Here is a 22,671-nt window from a genome sequence, read left to right on the forward strand (position 1 = left end):
AGGGAAGAGGAGAAATGCTCAAGGAGAAGGAACAGCAAGTGAAAAATCTCAGGCAAAACTTTTTGGTTGTGCTCCAGGGGGTGCCATTCAGATAGACTCCATGTGTATGGTGCCCTGGAGTTGTGCAGCTCAGCAAACTTGGGCAAAAGAGAAAGCAGTGAGTTCCTAGAAGTGGGAGCAGGCTGGCATATCTCAGTAGGTTTGGTGAGAAGTTACTGGTAACTAATACATGATACTTGAAAGGTGTGGGGGAGGGGGAATGCTGGATACCAGGAAAAGGATGACTGCCTTAAGTCAGGTATCCCTCCCTCTGTCACGAGTGCTTATGCCCCCATCGCTTCTACTCTTCCCATTGGCATCCTCTGGTTCCAGAAACCCTTTCCAGTTCTTCTCCACTGGGCTGTCTTCTGTTCTGAAAGGCCCCATCACTGCCTTTCCCGGAGCTCTGAGTGACTCTCTCTCCCCACCCACCAGCTTCTTTGAGGCTGAGTCTCTCACAGTTTGTATCACTCTCACCTTCTAGCCAAATCAGTGACTGTTCAGGAAATGTCTGTGGAATGAAACAGTGTTTCCCATACTTTTGTAATCATATATACACTGCACTCATAAAAAAGAAAAGATGAAGAAAGCCAGTACCCCTCACTTTATATACACCTATTTACGCATTGCGACATCTAACATTTATTAGGTGTTTATTGGCTGCCATACTGTTCTCAACATGTTACCTGTTTTAACTCCTTTCATCTTCAGTGCAACCCTGTGAAGTAGGTGTTCTTTTTTTTAAATCTCCATTATGTAGATGAGGAAATTGAGGCACAAGGGTGAAGTAACTTGCCCAAGGTCATGTATACTGAGCTAGCAAGTCGTGCAATTAAAAGTCAAATGTCCACAGTTCCTGAGATTTAGCACATGCAAAAATAAAACTTTATAAATTAAAGAAAAAAAAAAGAAGAAATGGCCCTGATTGGTTCGCTCAGTTGGTTAGAGTGTCGTCCCGTATGCCAAGGTTGTGGGCTCAATCCTCAGGCAGGGCACATACAAGAATCAACCAATGAATGCATAAATAAGTGGAACAACAAATTGATGTTTCTCTCTCCCTCTGTCTCTCTCTTTCTCTCTCTCCCTCCCTTCTTCTCTTTCTCTAAAATCAATAAAAAAAAACTTTTTAAAAAGCCAAATGTAGTTTCTTCTAATACAACAATATTCTTAATACAACCCTGCCCTGTTTCTGTAAATGTTGAGTTGGTAGAGCAGTACATTTTATTACATATATTTCAAGCACTAATATATAATATATATTATAAAAGAAGCAATTAAATATCAGAAAAAGGTGAAATAAAATAAATATTTATAATATTTTCATGCACCCCAGGAGCATGGTTCTGTATACCCTGCCTTGGGACCACTTAAAAGATGCTGATGAATAAGACAGAGAGAATGAACACGTTTCTAATAGCATCATACTTCACAGAAACCTCATGAGTCATTGTGTACCTTCTAAGTGCCTGACACCTTTGCATGTTAGGTTAGGAATATTCAGGGCAACCTGGAGGCTCGAGGTGACCTGGGAAGGCTGGACTGGACAATTCTGAGCTGACCGGGGGGAAGGGAGATGGAACAGGCATGAGACCTGGCAGAGCACTGTGCTGTCCTCAGCCCTGGGCCTCTGATGTTTGTGATGGAAGAATTGACTCAGTTCTTGAACTGTTTATTTCTTAAAGATTTGATAGGTTTACTCAGGAAGCGGCCATAACAAATATCCTGGAACAACCTATCACATTTCTTAACTTTTGTGTGAAATACTAACAACTCGGCATGGTATGGTGCTGGTTATCTCAAGCGCATCAGAAGCTCTGATCGGAGATTATAAAATGTCTTTCATTAATAAAAGATGAGGAAAGGAAAGTATATTTACTTAATAAATGCAGCTTGATAGACAAAATCTTTCCAAAACTGGGTCTAATCATGACTAGGTTTCTCTATGGGTTGGTTTCATTCAATTTAATAAACATTTGATGAGTATTGACCCTGGACTCTTGCTTACTCATGCATACTATATACTCAGATTTAGTATTTGTGGTCCTCCCAACATCTATATAAAAGGGGAAAGGTGCTCAACCCACAAATGAGGAACTGGAAGTCATTTTCCCAAGATAATAGAGCTTAATTAGTAGGGTAGGTCATGATGCAAACCCAGTTCTGTTGAACTCCAAAGCCAACTCCAAGAATGCACTGTACTCCAAGAATGTGCCATATTATGTGCGAGACAGCTACTCATAACTACAAGTACAGCAGGGCACATGTGATGTCAAAACTAAAGACAAGATTAGAGAGAGGAATGATTACCCTGATGGTGACATGTCAGGGAAAGCTCTCTCAAGATGAATTGGAAACACTGGTTTTGACAATTTTGAGGTCAATCAAAGCTCATATTTTTAGGTAAAGAAACCAAAAGAGAGAAAGAAGTCACACAAGTTGTACCATGATCACCGATTCCTGCTGCCTCAGTTGCTCTTACTAAATCTCTAATATGAACCAGTCAAACAGTATACACAGCAGCTCTATAAAATGTCGCATGTAGTTAGACTCAGGGGTTGACATAAGAGCACAGAGCCTGAAGAATCCTGAAGGATTTGATGACTGTGACTGAGTGAGCTCCTCCTGGTAAACTGACCACAAAAAGTTTTTGTTGTTGTTGTTGTTTTTAATTTCAGCAATCAGCAGGTCTCTGTGCCACCTCCCCCTGAGAGCCATGCCAAATCTTAGGATCACGTGACTGAGCTGCATGTTCTCTAAGATTCAGTCTCTTTTTAAAAAACTGGATGGTTCTGATTATGTTTTAAAACTTCTCTCAGTCAAGGTGGGAATAAAGAAGCAGCCCTTGCTGTCGTGCGGACGCAGTGTCTTGTACTGTAACTTTTCTATGTCTGTGCTTATGTCCCCTCTCTTGTAGCCGATGTACTGCACATGTCTAAAGGCCAGCCACTGACAGAACAGTAAATTGTCTGATCTCAAGGGTCTTGTCCCAAGCCATCACCTTCTCCTTCTGAAGAGTTGGGAGTGTGCTCACAGAGCTACAGAAAGCTTGGATTTTAGAATCAGAGACTCCTGACATGTTAGAGACTTCAAGTCAGACACAATGACTTAGTGCAACTCACTGAGTATCAGTGTCCTAAAGCAACTCACTGAATATCAGTGTCCTAACATCATAGAATTGTTTCATCTGAGAATATTAGAATGTAAGGATCTTAGCATGTTAGATACCTGGCATTTATCTACTTAGCAAATATTTAGTACCCAGTATGTGCCAGGCACTATGCTAGATTCTGAGGATACAAATGCAGAAAAGATTGCTAAAGTTGTTGCTCTCAAAGAGTTTGCACCGAGTGCCAAGATTAAAAACGTTAGTTTTAAAACTAGTCTTAAAATGTTTGTTTTTTAGGAAAGTAAAACATTACAGTGTTGAAATCCTAGGGTACTAGCAGTGAGGAGGATCCTGGATCAGTTCTTCCATATTTCTCTCCCTTTTATAAAGCCCAGAACCTGTTCCAGGCATATCCGGTTAAATGCTCACTAATTAAGAGCATCATTTCGGTTCCGTGACAGTACAGAATGGCTAGCTTGCACGGACTCTGGGATCACTCAATGTGGCTGCTCGTTTTACCAGTAAGGCCACTGAGGCACAGAGTAGGGGCATTTGTTGGATAGATAACAAGGCCTGCCAGGACCAAACCCCAGGTTTTCTGGTCTCTGTTAGAGAACAGGCAAAGCAGAAAGGGCTTCCCCGGTGTTTTCAAGGATGCCGTTTTCCCAAACCTTGCTGACTTTTCTACACCGAGGCCTCTGCTCTTCAGAGGAGTTCGCACCAACTTTCTAAGCCAGCGGCATCAGCCCCGCCCCCGAGCTACGTGTGCAGTAGATCGCCCAGTGTTGAAAGCCCCCTCCCCCGTTGATGCGTGTTTTATTTTGCTCCCTCCCCCTCCCCGTGTGCCTCAAAACCAATTTTCATTATTTTTTTTTCTGTCTGTGTTTGTCTTTGTGGTTCGCAGGTGCTCCTTTGCATTGTTCATCCGCTTCATCAACCCCTATTGAGCAGTCCCCCTCCCCGCCCCCCTCCCCTCCGGCCAATGAGAGCCAGAGGCGGTTGCTAGGCAACGGTGTGGCCCAGCCAGCCCCGGACTCAGACTCTGAGGAAGAGTTTGTCCCTAATTCATTCTTAGTTAAAAGTGGCTCCGCCAGCCTGGGGGTCGCAGCTAACGGTAAGTCCCTCTTTCTTCCTAACTTTTGTGGGGAGGGGGGTTCCCCTTTCGTTGGTGATGCTGATTAATGTGCCTGCTTGGGCCGCTTGCAGGGGCGGAAGGGCCTGGTGCATGGGGCGCTAGGGGTTGTTGGGGACCTGGCACCGCTCCGCGGCACTGCAGCCGGACTCCTGCGTGGCTGCCTGCCACTGGGGTGTGCATGGGTTGGGGTGCCGCCGTCCCTACCCGCATGACAGACATCGGGTAGGCAGAGCCGCATGGACAGAGATTCACAGACAGATAGATACAAGACAGAAACATCAGGTAGAGAAATAAACAAGCAAAAATACAGACAAAGATGGACACAGAAAAAGAAAGGTTAAAACTAAAACGGTACCAATTGGCTACCTCCTATGTGCCAGGGACTGTGCCTGCCCTGCCACTTGTTGCTTCATTGGGTCTTCCTCACAATCCTAAGAAACCGGTATGATAGTTTCCCAGTTAGCCATGAGAAAGCTGAGGTAAAGGATACTACCTGGATTCTAAGGCTGTCTTTGAAAGTTTTCAAGTTTTACACTACCCAGATACAGGGGGCCCTGAAGTTCCAAGCAGCTGCAGGGCGGAATGCTGGCTGCAGAGAGAGCCATTGGGCTTAAACTTCCATCTGCCCATAATAAGCACTCTTCTAAGCACTGCTATGACTCTCTTAAGGAGAATCAGTAAAGAAAGAAAGGGGGTAGGAGACCAGGCAGACAAGAGCCAGCAGACCCTAATCAGGTGCTTGCTGTGTGACCTGGGACCAGTGCTTGCCCTCTCTGTGTCCAGCAGAGGCCAGTCAACTTCTTTATACTTATACCCTGTAGGAGATTCAAGCCTCCAAGTGGAGGATGATATACAACCTCTCTTGTCTCTGAAAATCAGAGCGGGCTGTGGCCGTTTGTCTCAGTGGTGGAGCATCACCTGTTGTGTGGAAGTCCTGGGTTAGATTCCTGGTCAGGGCACACAAGAAAAGCAACCATCTGCCTCTCCACCCCTCCCCTTCATTTCTCTCTCTCTCTCTCTCTCTCTCTCTCTCTCTCTCTCTCTCTCTCTCTTCTCCCTCCCTCTCTCTGTCTCTCCCTTCCCTGAGCCGTGGCTAGAATGGTTCAATTAAGTTGGTCCTGGGTACTGAGGATGGCTCCATGGCCTCGCCTCAGGTGCTAAAATGGCACGGCTGCCTGATCAACAGAGCAGAGCATTGCCTGGTAGGGGGCTTGCTAGGTGGGTCCCAGCGGTGCATGCAGGAGTCTCTCTGTCTGCCTCCCTGCCTCTCACTTAATAAAAAAAGAGAGCGAGAGAGAGAGAAAGAAAAATCAGAGCGGTCTTTGGCCTTGATAGTTCTCTTCTAAAAGGATATTAGGCCCTGCATTCTCTTTGACCACAAGCCAGACCATCCTCCATGACCTCCAAGCACCTTCTCGGTGCTTCCTGCAGGTGTTGTCCTTTTGCTGGTTGGGTGTCACTGCTCCTCTATACCTTTTAGGTGCTAGCGTTTCAAAACTATGCACAGAAGAGGAACTCTGGACAGAGAGGGCAGGAACCTGTGTTCCAATCCCAACTCCGGGGCTCACTGGCAATTTCCCTGGCATATCACTGTCCCTCTAGGTCTCAGTGTCCTTAGTTGCTAATGATGGAGGAATCTCTAAAGTACTCTGATTTTACAAGTATCATGTTGTGCTGACTGAGGTGTCCCTGCTAATAGTCCTCTAGTCCTCTTAAATTTACTTGGTGGGAGTGGGATGGGTGGAGGGGGGAGAATATATATATAATGAAATTCTTTGTTCATTTCTGATTAAATAACCCTTGCAGGTAAAATAGAAGGTAGATTAAAATCCTTAATCTCTCCCTTTGCTAATTAACTGAACAAGAGCAAGCACTTTGTTGCAAATTCTGCAACAAATTGATGACATTATTGCATTACTGATGTGCAGGGTAGATGGGAGGGCTTTGGCTTACAGCTTTCTGTTCAATTACGCTCCTCTGTGCTCCTGCTCCCCAGAGGACCTGGATACACTTTGGATTTCTTCCCTGGGGACTTGCTCTGAGTGTACCACTCTAAAGGTTGGTAATGAATGTGTCTGCTGCTCTGGGGTTGGTAGGTTATGAGTCTCACCCCACATCTGGACTCTGCCTGCCACCTTTCTGTCTCTCAGCCCAAACTGAGGGGTCTTCTATAAGCTAAAGGACCTACTGGGATGGGCATGTACCCAATGCTAGAGAGTGAAGATAAGTGGGCCCTGCTACATAGTGGGTCCAATAAATGTTTGTAGCCCTTTGTTTGATTTTTTTTTCATGAACAAAAATGTGAAATTACTTTTGTGGAATTGTCTCTATTGTTATTATCACTTATAAAAGTAACAATGCTTGTTAACTTTCAAACAATACACAAAGGTAAAAAGTGAAATTCTCTTGTAATCCTTCCTCTCAGAAATAACCACTTTTAACAGTTTGGTGTATGGCCTTACAGATGCTTTTATGTAGTGTGAACTGATGAATGAATGAATGAATGAATGAATGAATGGGGATGCAGTACAAACTATGGGAGAACCACATGGTAGCCAAGAGAGCAAAGTCCATAGAGTCAAAAGTTCTGAAATTGGGTCCCAAATATGTGACCCTGGGCAAAGTACCAAATTTCTCTGATCACTGGTTGCTCCATAAGTGAAGTGGGGAAAACTGTCCAAAGTTGCTGTCGAGTTAAAAGTTGCTGACAGTGATAAACTTCCTTTTCTCCCTTCCCTATCTTCACACCCAGACCCTCTTCTAATTTATGGCTTTAGAGACCAATCTGAAAGGATCAATTGCTCTAGTTTCTTGAGAAGCCTGCTCCCCTTGAGGCTTAATTCAGCATGTACTTTAAATGACAAAGACGGCCCCTCTGGCTCCTAAAAGGTGAAAACGAAGGGTTTCCTGTGGTGGGAGCTGACTCAGCACCCTGCACGCAAGGCTGACCCTTTGAGAAGGAACCAATCTTCCTGGAGCTCGGGCTGTGCTCTCCAGTGGCTCCCGAGAGGCCCTCTATCTACAGCTGTGTCAACTACAGCCTAAGGCTGTGATTCCAGGCCTAGGATGCCTCATGACTGCCCTGCTAAAATCCCCATGTAAAGTGCAAGGAGAACACGTGGGGCATTACAGAACCGCTCATTGTCCCTGGGGGGAAAAAAACAGGGGAAGTAGCTCTCTCTGTCATCAAAATCCTAATCCACCCCCAAGGATAACCATCTAGAAAACACTGATATATATATACAGAAAGATTTCACTAAAATATCAACTAGTCAAAGTTGAAAAGCTAAGGAAATGGTCAGGATTAAGTAGGTATTTGTCCCTTCCGCATTAGAAACTTTCAGAATAAATAGTAAATGTTCCGTGGATTGTTCTAATCTAAATTCCAAAGTGAAAGGGCTTTGAAAATTTGTGGGTTAATATTGAAGAGGGTCAGGGAACAAAGGGCTTTGAAAATTTGCGGGTTAATATTGAAGAGGGTCAGGGAACAAATAGCTGAGAAAAAATGTCAGTTTCTCAAAGCCTGGTGAGGCAGGGCTGGGTGGGGGAATTTATCTGTAATCAGCACCTTCTGTGTGTATCTTTTTTATACACATTATCTTCTTCGAGCTTCCATTTATCTTCACTTCCTGGTGGGCCAGTGATTGCTCATACGCCCCTGGCTTGTAAGGGGCATGGCAAAGATTCACATGTAAGCCCGCTTGATTCCAGAACCCCTATTTTCTTTTTATTTATTTTTCCATTTTTTGATTTGTTTTCAGTACCAGATCCTGTGATTTCTGTCTTCTCCGTAGTAGGAGGCTGAAGAAGATAAAAGGAATTCCACCTCTCTCCCACAAAAAAAAAAAAAAAAAAAAAAAAAAAAAAAAAAGGATGATTTTAAAAGAATTCCAAGTTGTTAGATTCCTATTACTCACCCCACAAACCTTTATGAAGCACTTATGTCAGAGGTGTTCTAGCTCACTGAATCTCATTAAACTTCATGTTTTTAAGACTATTCATTTTAGAAAGGAGAGAGATAGAGAGAGAAGGGGGGAGGAGCAGGAAGCATCAACTCCCATATGTGCCTTAACCACGCAAGCCCAGGGCTTCAAACTGGTGACCTCAGCATCCCAGTGGATGCTTATCCACTGTGCCACCACAGGTCAGCCCTAAACTTCATATTTGCCTTGACATAGCCATTTGAGTCTCATTAAAGCAATAGAGGGCCAGAGAGGTTAAGTAGATTCCCCTTAATAGCACAGCCTCTAAGTGATAGAGCCAGAGCTGAACTCCAGATCTGTCTGATCCCATGGAGTGGAATTGTTCCCTTGTGTTTTTGTGAGCACTGTAGGAGTTACAGGTCAGACCAGATGACACTGTATTTTGGTGCTGTTTCATGAGAGCCGAGCCCTGGAGGCTGGGCTGCCCAGGGCCTCCCTGCGCCCCCCCAGCTCTGGGCCCTCCTGCCTTGCGCTACAGACATCTCAGGCGGGTCACACTGTTCAGCATCACTGCTGTTTGGCAGTTTCATTGACTTTCTCAGGTCTTAAGCTGCTGGGCTTATTGTTTTGACTTCCAAGCCAATGGAGGAGTGTTTATTTTTCTTTCTAAATGAGAAACACTGCCATGCATGCAAGCTGCTTCCAAAATGTGCTCTTAAAACAAAACAAAAAATTCAACTTAATTTAGAACCAATCCAGATTCCCCTGGGGGATTCTGCGAGGGTCCTTTTAAGTCGGTTTGTGAAATCAGAAGGCAAAGTGGGGCCTTTTTCCTACTGTTGAGTCCAGTGAGATTTGTCTCCTTTCACCGTGAATGGTGTGGAACCATTGCTGCATGCCAACTACAAGGACTTGGGTTTGTCAATCTTCCAGTTTCCAAGAGCAGGGACCTAACTGGGATATGTAAAGTTTTCAGACAATTTTGTTCACTTCTTTCAACTCGTTGTATCAATAGACTCCTGATAGTCAATAAATTCTTATACCAGCTATGTAGGAGTTAGGTAACTCGTAGTAACAAAAAGAAAATTTTGATTTCTTGTTTTTTATGCATTTATTCATGATGATATTTGAAATATTTGTGGGTATTTTCTTGACAATTGAGGGGTGAAGAACATTCTAAGCAAAGAAACTCTATAAAATAGATATCTAATTTATGGGGTCAAAATCCCCCTCGATGAAACTCTTGGAGAGCTTTTCAGAAGTCAGAAATGTTCAGGTATAAGAAAGAAAATAGAGTACATATACTGTATTTTTCCTAACATCCCTACCCTAGAGTGCTCGGATGGTCCTTGATATGTTACTATTCATGTAGTGAAATGAACAATCGTTGTAAGACTCCAACTCCAAGTCTCATATCAGTTCAGGTCAATGATCCTGAATTGTGCTTTTTAAAAATGGAGAATATTGGGCCTCGGAACAGTTTAGTAACTTGCCCATGGTTACAGAGATAACTAGGAAACTTGATAACTAGGGGGCACAATACAGCTGCAAGTCAGTGACTGGGAAGCTGTACAGAATTGCTCGTTTATCCATTACGACCATTTGGAAAGGCCAGGGACCCTCTGCTGTAGACGTGGGTGCTCAGGAGGCCAGTGCCAGCAGGCTGACGGGCTGGCTGACGCACAGGCCTGTGAATTCAGGAGAGGAACGGCCAAGTGCTTAATTCTCCAAAGTCTAGAACTCAGCAAGTGCTCTTTCCATCTTACCAGGTGCCGCCCTCAACCAGACAAGCCCTCACCTGAGGCTGCCCCCCAGGGACAGGAGATTGTGCCCCCATAATTGGGGGCAATGGAGACAACCAAACAGCATTCATTCATGTCTGTTTTGTACAGTTTGCACAGCCCTGTTTCATGTGTTACCTCGGGCAAACTCTGGTGGCTCTAATTTAATTGCCACATTGGCTTTCTAGGAGGTAAGGCTTCTTTCTGACCTTGCAAAATAAACAGGTCACATTTTAAATTAATGTAATTGAATGGCCTGGGAGAAACAAGGCCTTCTAATTAGTCACTCACGTGACACAATTGTAGACTTTTTGCAACTCCTTTTCTGCTTAATTTCCCTAAATACCATTGCATTAAAAGGTACAAAACTAACATTTTTGGTGTATGGCTTGATTGGATCTAGGAATTCCTAGACCACCCTGCCTAGGAAGAAGGCACATTAGCCATGTGTCCAGGCTTTTTCCATTTGGAAACGAAGCCTGGTTTGTGTCCGCAATGAAACGTTAGTGCCCTGCTCCATGGTGCCCCTGCGGACATCAGACCACATCTTAAAGCATCTCCTGACAGTTCAGGGCCCGGACTGTAGAAGAGGCATCTGGAAGGAGGCCAGGGAGAGTTTGGGACATGAGTAGAGCTGACATTCGCGCAGCCCTTGCATTCCCAGAGCACGTTTACCTCGGCTGTCTCCGGATCCGCAGCACGGCGCCACGAGGCGGGCCCACCTCTGGATCCGCAGCACGGCGCCACGAGGCGGGCCCACCTCTGGATCCGCAGCACGGTGCCACGAGGCGGGCCCACCTCTAGATCCGCAGCACGGTGCCACGAGGCGGGCCCACCTCTGGATCCGCAGCACGGTGCCACGAGGCGGGCCCACCTCTGGATCTGCAGCACGGTGCCACGAGGCGGGCCCGGTGTGGCGTCTGTGTGCCGCCCTGTGCTGGAGGAAGCAGGCAGAGGAAGGGAGGGAAGCAGCTTGGCCTGGAGCCGCTTCAGCCGCACAGCTTAGAACCAGGTCGGTCCCACCTGCAAGGCCCACTGCCACGTGTCTCGGCTCAGTGTTCTGGTCACAAACCTGCCCTGGAGAAGCCTCACCCTTCTCCAGCACGAGTTATCCTGGAGACCTGCTTGAGAAGGCAGGTGCCTGGGCGCAGCAGGCCCGGCTCCTGGGCCCAGCTCTGCCTCTCACCTGCAGTGTGACCTCGCAGGAGCCCTGTCCTTCGGCCCCCCTAGCTTTCTCATCTGGACAGTGAGAGAACGGCATTAGACCACCATTTCCTAAAGCTTGTTCCTTTGTGTGTCACCGTCAGTCTGTACCACTTACACAGCTATTTATTTTACTTCCCTTAATATGACCTCCTTTCTTGAACTTTTTTTTTTCCCCTCAACAAATTTATTTATTTCCCAAGGAAATTATATATTACTGCTGCAGTTCACTTGCCATAAATAGAAGGTAGCTGTAAAAATAAATACAGTGAACGCAGATTGTCACATTCTGGAGAGATAATGTCTGCTCAAGGACACTGACCAGAGGCTCGCTTCTCTTTGTTAAATGGGAACATCGACAAGTGTTAGGTGTTAAGGACACACTAGTCCTGAACTGAGACCGGCTCCTCCGCATCATCAAAAGGCTGACAGAAAATGGAAGCTACCCTGTGTGTGATTCAGTGTGACTTCATGTCTGTTCACACTCACACCACTCAAAATCATGTCTGTAGGATACACAGCTCTGCGGCTTCCTTGCTAGCACTTGGTCTAGGCTTTTAATGCTACACCCCGCAGCTGGCTCACCATGAGAATAAACATCTCTTGCGGCTCCCAGAGCCTCCCTTTCTTTCCCTTCTTAAATGTAGTCTTTTCTGAATATCTGTTCCCACCTGCCCTGTTGTAGGCTCCCGCCCTGGGCCCCTGTCATCAGGTCTGAGCTGGGTGCTTTGAGCTCAGCTGGATCCCCCATTACTGGTTAATGGCTCCCAGTTTGGACCAGAAAACCATGTGGCTTTCTCTTTTTCCCTTCCCTGCCACTCCTCTCTCCCCTCCTCCTTCTCCTTCTGAACTTCCATTATTTATATAGGTGTTTGAGATTAAACAACTAAAACAACAACAACAACAACAAAAAACAAAAACAAAAAACATTGCCTCAGCTTGAAAGGACCTGACAGGACTGAAGTCAGAAGAGAAACAGAAATGGCACACTGTGGGGTCCTGGGAGAGAAAGACAGGTTACAGGGGTCTGCACATCTCTGCTGTTCTGTGTGGCCATAAGGAAGTTGCTTAACCTCTCAGGGTCTCAGCTGCCTCTTCTGTAAAATGGGTATTGGTTTTAATAGTGCTTCACAAAGTTGTTGTGTAAATGAGAAAATACCGGCAAGACTTCTAACATGGTGATGGTGACAAACTAGGTGCCCAGTGAGTGTCAGTTTCCTTAGTCCCCTTCTGGAACTAAAATATTTGGGGACAGATTATACTCTGCCCTGCCCCTCCTACCCCCCCCACCTCCATGCTTGGAGAAAATACAACAATTAACAGCTCTGTCTTGGAGTTCAGAGCTTTAGCCCCCTCTCTCCCCCTCCCTGGTGATTTCCAGAGATTTGGGATGGGGGAGTAAGCCCAAAGCAGCAGCTAAGCAAACGCAGCAGGGGGTCTTGGAGCCCAGGCCTCTGCCTTCTCGCCCAGGTTCCCTGCCTTGTTTCCATTCCCCACACTCCCCAGATGAAACAGGGTGATGCCTTTTCCTTCTGGCCAGCTGGCCTCCCCAGCCCCCCAGCCCCCAGAGTTGAAAGGAGAGGAGAAGGACTGGTAATTCATTTATGCTTCAGTCCCTCTCTCCTGAAGGGATCGTATTTCTATAAATAAATCTGGGAAGCTGCCGCCCAGGCTAACAACAATCATACATATATTGCACTTCCAGAAACCCCTCTTTAGCCGCCCTTGCGGTTCTGGGAGAGTATATACCCGATGTGAACCAAGATCCCCTCCCCAGGAGCAAGCTGACCTGGCCTGACCTCAGCTCTCTCCCCGGGGTTGCCCTTCTGTATCAGGGGCATACAGAGAGCAGTCTGGGGGTTGTTTCAAAGATGCAATGGGAAAACATCTAAGACACGGAGGCTGCAACGGGTGCTCAGTGTGTGCTGGCCTCGCCTTTTCATCTTTGGCAGAGAATGGGATATGTTTTCAGTTGACGAGGAGGTTATCTAATCAAAATTCAAGTTGTGATCACAACTGCTGTCTTCCTTAGAAGGAGCAAAGATGGAAGTTGAGCTGGTACTTATCTATTTGCTGGTTTTGTAAAATTCTGTGCTCCTTAACCAAGACATTTCCTACTCTGCCTTTTCTCCTATTGGCCTCCCTGCCTCCCGTCTCCTTGAATCCATCCTCACACTATGACACTATGCCAGGGTGACCCTTCCACAGCCCGATGCCTGTCACACAGCCCTGCCGGTGACTCCCGATGTTTCCCACTGCTTGGGGCTCAGGGCCTAACCCCCCGCAGGGCTGCCACAGCCCTTCTTCACAGAGCCCTGCCCCTCCCACTCGCTCTAGCTGCTTCCTTTGGTATTCCTGCTAGGAGCTGTGGCCACGGCAAACTAACACAGTTCTTGAGGAGACAGAGGATAGTCCCAATGCCGGAGACGGGGCCTGTGGTAAGTATCAGAAGATAGTTAGGAGCAGTGGCTTGCGAACATAACAAAATTGTAGTGATTTGGAATGAGAACAGGGGAAGATCTTTCTGACGGACTGATACGGGAAGAAATGAAGCTCATTTATCCTTCAGGACCAATTCAGCACATTGTTATTACAGACCTGCTGTGTGTGCCAGGGCCCATGGAGGACGGAAGGCAGTCTGTTCCCTGCACAGTGTACACTGTGGGGGAGACAGACACCTAAACAGCTCTGCCTAAAGCAGGAATCCATGAGGGGAGCAAGGTAGGCAAGTGCGCCAGGGAATGGGGCGCTGCGAGGTTTAATGCAAAATGGGAGGTTGTGGGGACCATCCTGGAGAGAGAGAATAACTCCCCGAGGGGCACAGGCAAGTTTACATAGTCAGGCTCTGCCCAGAAGTGAGCTGCAGTTTTGTTCTGTTTTGTTTTTTACAGAGCAGAGCGAGAGTCAGAGAGAGGGATAGATAGGGACAGACAGACAGGAGCAGAGAGAGATGAGAAGCATCAATCATCAGTTTTTCATTGCGACACCTTAGTTGTTCATTGATTGCTTTCTCATATGTGCCTTGACCGCAGACCTTCAGCAGACCGAGTAGCCCCTTGCTTGAGCCAGCGACCTTGGGTCCAAGCTGGTGAGCTTTGCTCAAACCAGATGAGCCCGCGCCTAAGCTGGCAGCCTCGGGGTCTCGAACCTGGGTCCTCTGCATCCCAGTCCGACGCTATATCCACTGCACCACTGCCTGGTCAGGCAAGTGAGCTGCAGTTTTAAGGATCTGTAGGGCTGCCAGGGATTGAAACATGTCCTCCCAAAAGCCATGTGGCTGTATTGGAGAAAGATCCTTTACAGAGGTGATTAAGGTTATAAGAGGTCATAAGGGTAGAACCCCAATCTGAAGAACCTGGTGTCCTTATAAATTAAGGAGAGTCACCAGAGGTCACATGCTGTCTGCCGTGTGACACTGCAAGAAGATGGCCCTCTGCAGCAGAGGGAGAAAGCGCCAGGCAGGAAGAAAGCGTGCACCAGAAGCCAAACTCTGCTGAAACCTTGAACTTGGCTTCCCAGACTGCAGAACTATGAGAAAGCAATGTCTGTTGCTTAAGCCACTCGATCCGTGGGACTTTGTCATGGCGGCCTGAGCGGAGGAAGACAAGAGCTCTGGTACAGGAAGCAGCATAGATGTTCGTACTCTGCCTGTCAGTTGTTTGTGTGCAACCAAATTCTCCAGACTACATGTGAGGTCCTGCAGCATTTATTTCCTAAACATTCATTCATTCTTTCTTTCAGCAGATTTTTTTCAAGTATGTGCTTTGTGCAGGGTCTCGTGCTGTAGCATCTGATCAGCAGTCATGTGTGCCCTCCACGCGTAGCCGTGAGTATAGGGAACCCAGGAGCTGCTGCAGGGGCAGGGCTGGGAGGCAAGGCTGTCTTCCTCTCCAGGAAGGAAGAGCTGGGATGGCAGGGGCCCGTCTCCACCCCCCTTCCCTCCCACTCTCAGGGTGCAGCTTGTCCAGGGGTCTCAATTTTCCTTGTGGTCTGGGGTGGGGGAGGGAGAGAGCAGCAGGGCCCCTGGGCAGGTTTGCGGCTCTGTGTCCCACTCACTTCAGAGCTTACTGAGAGGGGTCGAAGTGGCAGGGACAGGCTCAGGAACCGAGGAGGGCCTGGCACACGTTTGGGTTGTAGAACAGAAGAGCAGGGTCCATGGCTGGGCACCCACAGGGTGCCGGTGCTGTGCTGGGCGCTCCGCCTCTCCCGCTGAGTCTGTACGGCGGGGAAGGGGACTCTGGAGCCGAAGAATTCAGCGTGAGGGTTTGAATTCTGGCTCCCTCACTACTAGCTGAAATCTTAAGCAAATGATTGAACCTCTAAGTTTCCATTTTTCCTCATGTGTAAAATAGGGGTTATAATAATACCTGCCTCATAGGTATTGTTAGAGTACGGTGTGAAATTATGTATAAGAGGTGCTTAGCAAAGGGCCTGGTTATTATAAAGTCTTCAGTGGAAGCTGCTTTTATTGTTATCATTGCTTTTTTGTTTACTGTTTTACGCAACTGAGTATAAGAAAGGTGCAATAATTTGGCCAAGGTCACACAGATATAAGAAGCATTTTGCATCCCAAGTGCACCTATTTCTTCTCACCCCATCAGGTCCCCTTCTCTCCTCCAACGGCCATCACCCCCCTTTCTTGATAACCGTGGGGAAGCCAAGATCCTCAGGGAGCCTCCCCAGCAGATCAGAGATTTCTTTCGCCCTGGCCCAGCCTCCTGCATGGGAGAGGAAGCTGCATGCACACTTCGGCAGCAATCCTCGACCCCTGGCCACGGGCCCCCAATGGAAACTGCTGAGTTGCACTCTGGCTCTTTGCTCTTTTAAGTTGCCCCTGTTGGGTCCCAGTGTGGGTGACAAGATGATGCATGAGGCCTGGATAAGGAGCTTATTTGTCTGAGCTGGTGATGGCCTTTGTCCTGAGGTGGATTAATAGTAAGGGGCAGTGGCCCTTTAAAGCTCAGACAATGGACAGGCTTCTCAGGTCACCAAATCACTCAGCAAATGGCCGGAGCCCCTCAGAGCACAGGAGGCCCCTGCCCCTTCCACTCATAACCCTACTCTTCATCTAGGGATGCTTTGCTCCCTCCTAGCAAGAAGAAACGCTTGGAATAATGGGGGAGAAAGACTCAAAGAGGATTAGAATGACAAAGGACTTTCAGAGAAGGGAACTAAGACAGAGGGGGACAAGGGCTAATTCCTGACTCCCCTGAGGACCCCGCACCCCACTCTGCAATGAGCTTTTCTAGCTGTGCTTTCTTCCCTTTTCAGCTGCATCAGGTCCACAGAGACCAGAGCAATTTTCCAACTGCACCTTTCCCTAATGAGATCGAACACCACGTACAGACTATAGTTCCAGCGGCCGAGGCTGGCAGTCGGGACCCACCAGCATGCACTGCTTTCCCTCCTGGAGCCGCTCTGACCTTGCTCAAGCCCCACTTCTAAGGAGGCACGGCACATCCTGTGGCCTTCACCACCTGCTTCAACCAGAGCAGCTTCCTTTTGTCAGTTTTCTACAGTTGCTTCTGAGTAAGATCCTATTTAAAGAACACTTTGCATATTAAACATTTTTTCAAAGTATGAAAGCCACTGATTTAGTTTTTCTAAGATTTTTATTTACTTTTTTTTTTTTTAGAAAGAGGAGATGGAGAGAGAAAGGCAGAAGGTGGGGAAGGAGCGGGAATCTCCAACTTGTCGTAGTTGCTTCTCGTTTGTGCCTTGACCGGGCAAGCCCAGGGTTTCAAACCAGCAACCTCAGCATTCCAGGTCCATGCTTTATCCACTGCGCCACCACTCAGGCTGAAAGCCACTGATTTAAATCAGCCCTTTCGCTCTATGAAGAGTAGCAGAGCAGGATTTGAAGCCAGGCCTTCTGATTCCCAATTCCCACTTTCTCTCAGTGTATGTATTTATTCGTTAACTCATCCACAGAGATTTCTTGAGCACCCCCTGCTTGCCAAACACTGACACAAGCTGTGGAATCCTAACCTGAATAAGACAAAGTTCCTGCCCTCGAGGAGGGGGTCTTGCTCAAGCATGTGTATGTGGAAAGTGCCCCCTGACGTTGGCATCTGGATGGCCGTTGGTGACTTTGGCAAAGATGTTTGTAGAGTATAGAGGCTAAACGCAGAGGGGGACTGATGGAAGGTGAGAGGACAGAACAGTTTAGGTAACCGATTCTATGAGGTCGGACTTCGCGTCACAGGTTACTTGCTAATTACAGTGGGTACAGGTCCCTTTACGGTGAGGTTAGGACTCACTCATCACCTTCACAAGTAACCAAACATAGTGGCCAAATAGAAATGCATCCCATTACACATAGGAAGTGCTTGCCGAAAATGTTTAACCTGAAACTAATCATGAGAAAACAATCAGACATATCCAGAATATAGGACAGTCTGTGGGGCAATTGGCCTAACCTTTCCAAAAAGGTAAATCTAGGGGGGGGGGGGAGGAATCGGAAGTCTTGTTGTAGATGGGAGGCTCCTCTAGATTTAAAGATACTAAACACATTTAACAGCCAAATGCAACACTTGAATCTTGATTAGATTCAAGGTTTTTTAAAAAGACTATAAAGAAGATACATTTGGGGAAGAATTGGAGAGATTTTTAAATATGATGTATGCTAGGTGATAGTATGGAATAAGTGTTCGTTTTCTTAGTTGTGAACATGACATTGTGGTTAAATGGGAGCATGTCCTTATTCTTAGGAGATGCATGCTGATGTAAAGCGGTTTGATGTCCGCAACATTTTTTTTTCAAATGATCAGAAAACATTTTTTTTATAGAGAGATATAAGGCAATTTGGCAACATATTATTAATAGACAGATTTAGGTGAAGAGCATATGGGTGTTTTTTGTACTATTCTTTCAACTTTTCTGTAGGGTTAAAAGTTTTCAAAATATAAAGTGGGAGAAGTTTGACATAGGTTGGAGAGAGGTTGGACAATAGCAACTCAGTTTTTGGAAGATTTCTTGATACGGGTGAGATGTAGTTACATTTTTTTTTTTAGCAAGATCCCACCCTCCCCCTCTTTGAGATCTCAGACTATAGAAAACTTCAGAACCTTTAGAGAGAATTGATAGTGGAGGAGTTGTGATAAAACAGACCCTTCCTGGGTATGGAGGGAGCTTCAAGGAGGCGCTGGAGCCAGTAATGGGAACCACATTGGCGAGAGTGTGCGGAGCCCCACCCCAGAAACAGCCCTCTGTGCTGAGACAGGACAACTGGAACAAATTATGTACACTCATACTTGTTAAACTGCCTTGGCACCAGGAGTGATCCTCGTAACCTGAGCTTTACAGCGGTGCAGCCGTGGTTAAGGTTGGGCCAGCCTTGCCCCCCCTCCCCCCGCACCCTCTCTGTCGAAGTTTTATAGCTAAAGCATAAAACAATTCAGCATGAGTTGAAACATGAAAAACTCCTCCGGATTGTAAAGACAAACCTTTTTGTTTAAACTTTTCCAGGGAGGTGGTGTTTGGGAATAAAACCTTGTCAGTCTCCTTCTGCTTTTCCAGCCCTTGGACAGGCTCCCAATGCTCCAGCCCAACTCCAACATTACTCCCCACCTCCAACCCAGACCACAATCCAATCACACACAGAAGCTCTGCATTTTGTGGTTCAGGGGGTTATAGTGTGGCTGGGGAGCGCTGGGTTCTGAGGCTGAACTATGAAGCTGTGTGGCCTTGGGCAAGTTGGTTCCCTTCTCTGAGCTTCAGTTTCTTGGTAATTTTTTTTTTTTTTTTTGTATTTTTCCGACGCTGGAAATGAGGAGAGACAGACTCCCGCATGCGCCCGACCGGGATCCACCCGGCACGCCCACCAGGGGGCGATGCTCTGCCCCTCCGGGGCGTTGCTCTGTTGCAACCAGAGCCACTCTAGCACCTGGGGCAGAGGCCAAGGAGCCATCCCCAGCACCCGGGCCATCTTTGCTCCAATGGAGCCTCGCTGCAGAAGGGGAAGAGAGAGACAGAGAGGAAGGAGAGGGGGAGGGGTGGAGAAGCAGATGGGTGCTTCTCCTGTGTGCCCTGGCCGGGAATCGAACCTGGGACTCCTTGCACGCCAGGCTGATGCTCTACCACTGAGACAACCGGCCAGGGCGTTTCTTGGTTATTTATAGAGCATATTTCTCACAGGGCTGCCCCCAAATGGGTGTGTGGTCATTAGTGCATGGAGCCTGTACACAAAACTAGTGCTCTGTAAATACTGTGTTATTGATTATATCAGACTGTCAAATACATAGAAGTCTGTAGAGAATAGTTGTTTTATTTGATCTGCAGAAAATTTTTTCATAAATTACTCTTGGTCTTTTTCTAAAAGGTAGCCAAAGTATAGTTCTTAATGGAAGAGTAATTACATGGAAAGTCACAGGCAAAGAATTTTATTTTTCTCTATTAAGAATTTTTGGTATATGAGGGGATAAGATTTGAAGTCACATAGGCTAATGTCCAAATCCCAGCTCTGCCACTTACTGGCAAAGTGACCCAGGCAGATTAGGAATTCATTCTGAGCCTTGGTCGCTTTGTCTGTATAATAGGGTCATTTAAACCAGCCCAGCAGGGTGAGCCAGGAATCAGCACACTTTATGAAAAGCTCTTAGCCCAGCATCTAGCAAATGAAGCATTCAATGAACAGAGCTGCCGTTCGTACTGAATCAAGAAGAGAGAGGCTCCTGACACCCGGGCCTGTCTCTCAAGCGCTGTTCTTGGGCTCTTGGAGTGACAGCCGAGGAACAGCCCGCTGACATCAGAAGCTCTGTCCTTCTGAAGCTGTCCCTGAGCCTAGCCTTACAAGCTGCGAGGGGTTTGATGGGTCGGGAGGATCCTGAGAATGAGAAGAAAGTTGAATTTGCTCATTTAAAGCAAGATAGGTAGCTTCTTCAGACAGGGCAGGCTGGCTTACGCAGAGCCTAGTACCCAGACATGTGCAAGGCAAAGGAAACACCTTCCGCTGGCCTATTTCTTTGGGCACACGTGGCTAGAGATGGGTGGGAAAGTGTAGGCCCAAATGAGATTCCTTCCCTTCTTCTGCTTGGGTCAGGATGAGGCACCCCAGATTGCTTCACCGAAGGTTCAGCATTTTAATCTGAACATGGTGATGGGTCACCAGTTCATCCTTGGTAGGTTTGCACTTCCAATCCCCCAATAACCTTGTGACACTAGGAAGTCACTCTGCCTCCTTGGTCCTTAGTTTCCTTATCTCGAAAGGAAGGATAAGACCACCTGCTCTGCTGGCCTCTCTTCTTGTCACGTGGCTTCTATGAGATAAAACCCTTGAAGGTGTAAGAGCCCCACAAAGGGAGGCAGAGGAAGGCAGTCCCTGGAGCACACTCTCCGCTCTCTAGCCTGTCAGGCTGACCACCTGCGTGCTCCAGGTGTTTCCCCAAAAAGCTCTGTGCAGACAGAGGATGTTGTTACTAAAACACTTGGTAAATAGCATATTTAGTAAATGGAAACATTGTAAGCACAGGATAGGAGATGGTGAATAGCAGTATTTCCTTACATCTCTTATCTCTAATGTATTCTGGTTTTGGCCCCGAGGTCCCTGACTGTGCATTTTTGCACATTAAAGTAGCACACCTGGATCGGCAAGGCTTTGCAGCAGGTCATCTACAGTATCAATAGAGATCTAGGTATATTTCTTTTTTTTTTTTTTTTTTTTTTTATAATTTTATTTTTTTAATGGGGTGACATCAATAAATCAGGATACATATATCCAAAGATAACAAGTCCAGGTTATCCTGTCGTTCAACTATGTTGCATACCCACCACCCAAAGTCAGATTGTCCTCTGTCACCTTCTATCTTGTTTTCTTTGTGCCCCTCCCCACCCCCTATCCCTCTCCCATTCCCCCCTCCCCCCCGTGACCACCACACTCTTGTCAATGTCTCTTAGTTCCAGTATTATGTCCCACCTACGTATGGAATAATACAGTTCCTGGTTTTTTCTGATTTACTTATTTCGCTTCGTATCATGTTATCAAGATCCCACCATTTTGCTGTAAATGTTCCGATGTCATCATTTCTTATGGCTGAGTAGTATTCCATAGTGTATATGTGCCACATCTTCTTTATCCAGTCATCTATTGATGGGCTTTTTGGTTGTTTCCATGTCCTGGCCACTGTGAACAATGCTGCAATAAACATGGGGCTGCATGTGTCTTTACGTATCAATGTTTCTGAGTTTTGGGGATATATACCCAGTAGAGGGATTGCTGGGTCATAAGGTAGTTCTATTTGCAGTTTTTTGAGGAACCACCATACTTTCTTCCATAATGGTTGTACTACTTTACATTCCCACCAACAGTGTATGAGGGTTCCTTTTTCTCCACAGCCTCTCCAACATTTGCTATTACCTGACTTGCTAATAACAGCTAATCGAACAGGTGTGAGGTGGTATCTCATTGCCGTTTTGATTTGCATTTCTCTAATAGCTAAAGAAGATGAGCATCTTTTTATATATCTGTTGGCCATTTGTATTTCTTCCTGGGAGAAGTGTCTATTCATATCCTCTTCCCATTTTTTTATTGGATTGTTTGTTTGTTTGTTGTTGAGTTTTATGAGTTCTTTGTATATTTTGGATATTAGGCCCTTATCTGAGCTGTTGTTTGAAAATATCATTTCCCATTTAGTTGGCTTTCTGTTTATTTTGTTATCAGTTTCTCTTGCTGAGCAAAAACTTCTTAGTCTGATGTAGTCCATTCATTAATTTTTGCCTTCACTTCTCTTGCCATTGGAGTCAAATTCATAAAATGCTCTTTAAAACCCAGGTCCATGAGTTGAGTACCTATGTCTTCTTCTATGTACTTAATTGTTTCAGGTCTTATGTTTAGATCTTTGATCCATTTTGAGTTAATTTTTGTACAGGGAAAGAGACTGTAGTCCAGTTTCATTCTTTTGCATGTGGCTTTCCAGTTTTCCCAGCACCATTTATTGAAGAGGCTTTCTTTTCTCCATTGTGTGTTGTTGGCCCCTTTATCAAAAATTATTTGACTATATATATGTGGTTTTATTTCTGGACTTTCTATTCTGTTCCATTGGTCTGAGTGTCTATTTTTCTGCCAATACCATGCTGTTTTGATTGTCGTGGCCCTATAATAGAGTTTGAAGTCAGGTATTGTAATGCCCCCAGCTTCATTCTTTTTCTTTAGGATTGCTTTGGCTATTCGGGGTTTTTTATAGTTCCATATAAATCTGATGATTTTTTTTGCTCTATTTCTTTAAAAAACGTCATTGGAAGTTTGATGGGAATTGCATTAAATTTGTATATTGCTTTGGGTAATATAGCCATCTTGATTATATTTATTCTTCCTAGCCAAGAACAAGGTATATTCTTCCATCTCATTATATCTTTTTCGATTTCCCTTAACAATGGTTTATAGTTTTCATTATATAAGTCCTTTACATTCTTTGTTATGTTTATTCCTAAGTATTTTATTTTTTTTGTTGCAATCATGAAGGGGATTATTCTTTTGAGTTCCTTCTC

At 46.0% G+C, this 22,671-nt stretch overlaps 1 protein-coding gene across 2 annotated transcripts in view; it reads left to right on the forward strand.

Annotated features, from left to right (window-relative positions):
* TENM4 (teneurin transmembrane protein 4) overlaps positions 1-22,671 on the forward strand; it is an 813,415-nt gene that overhangs the window by 483,573 nt on the left and 307,171 nt on the right. For both annotated transcript variants that reach the window (XM_066249328.1, XM_066249320.1), the window contains one exon: positions 4,050-4,259. In XM_066249328.1, coding sequence (XP_066105425.1) covers positions 4,050-4,259 — 210 coding nt within the window. The remainder of the gene's footprint in view (positions 1-4,049; positions 4,260-22,671) is intronic.

The sequence above is a fragment of the Saccopteryx bilineata genome, chromosome 1, assembly GCF_036850765.1.
Source record: "Saccopteryx bilineata isolate mSacBil1 chromosome 1, mSacBil1_pri_phased_curated, whole genome shotgun sequence".
NCBI classification, from domain to species: domain Eukaryota; kingdom Metazoa; phylum Chordata; class Mammalia; order Chiroptera; family Emballonuridae; genus Saccopteryx; species Saccopteryx bilineata.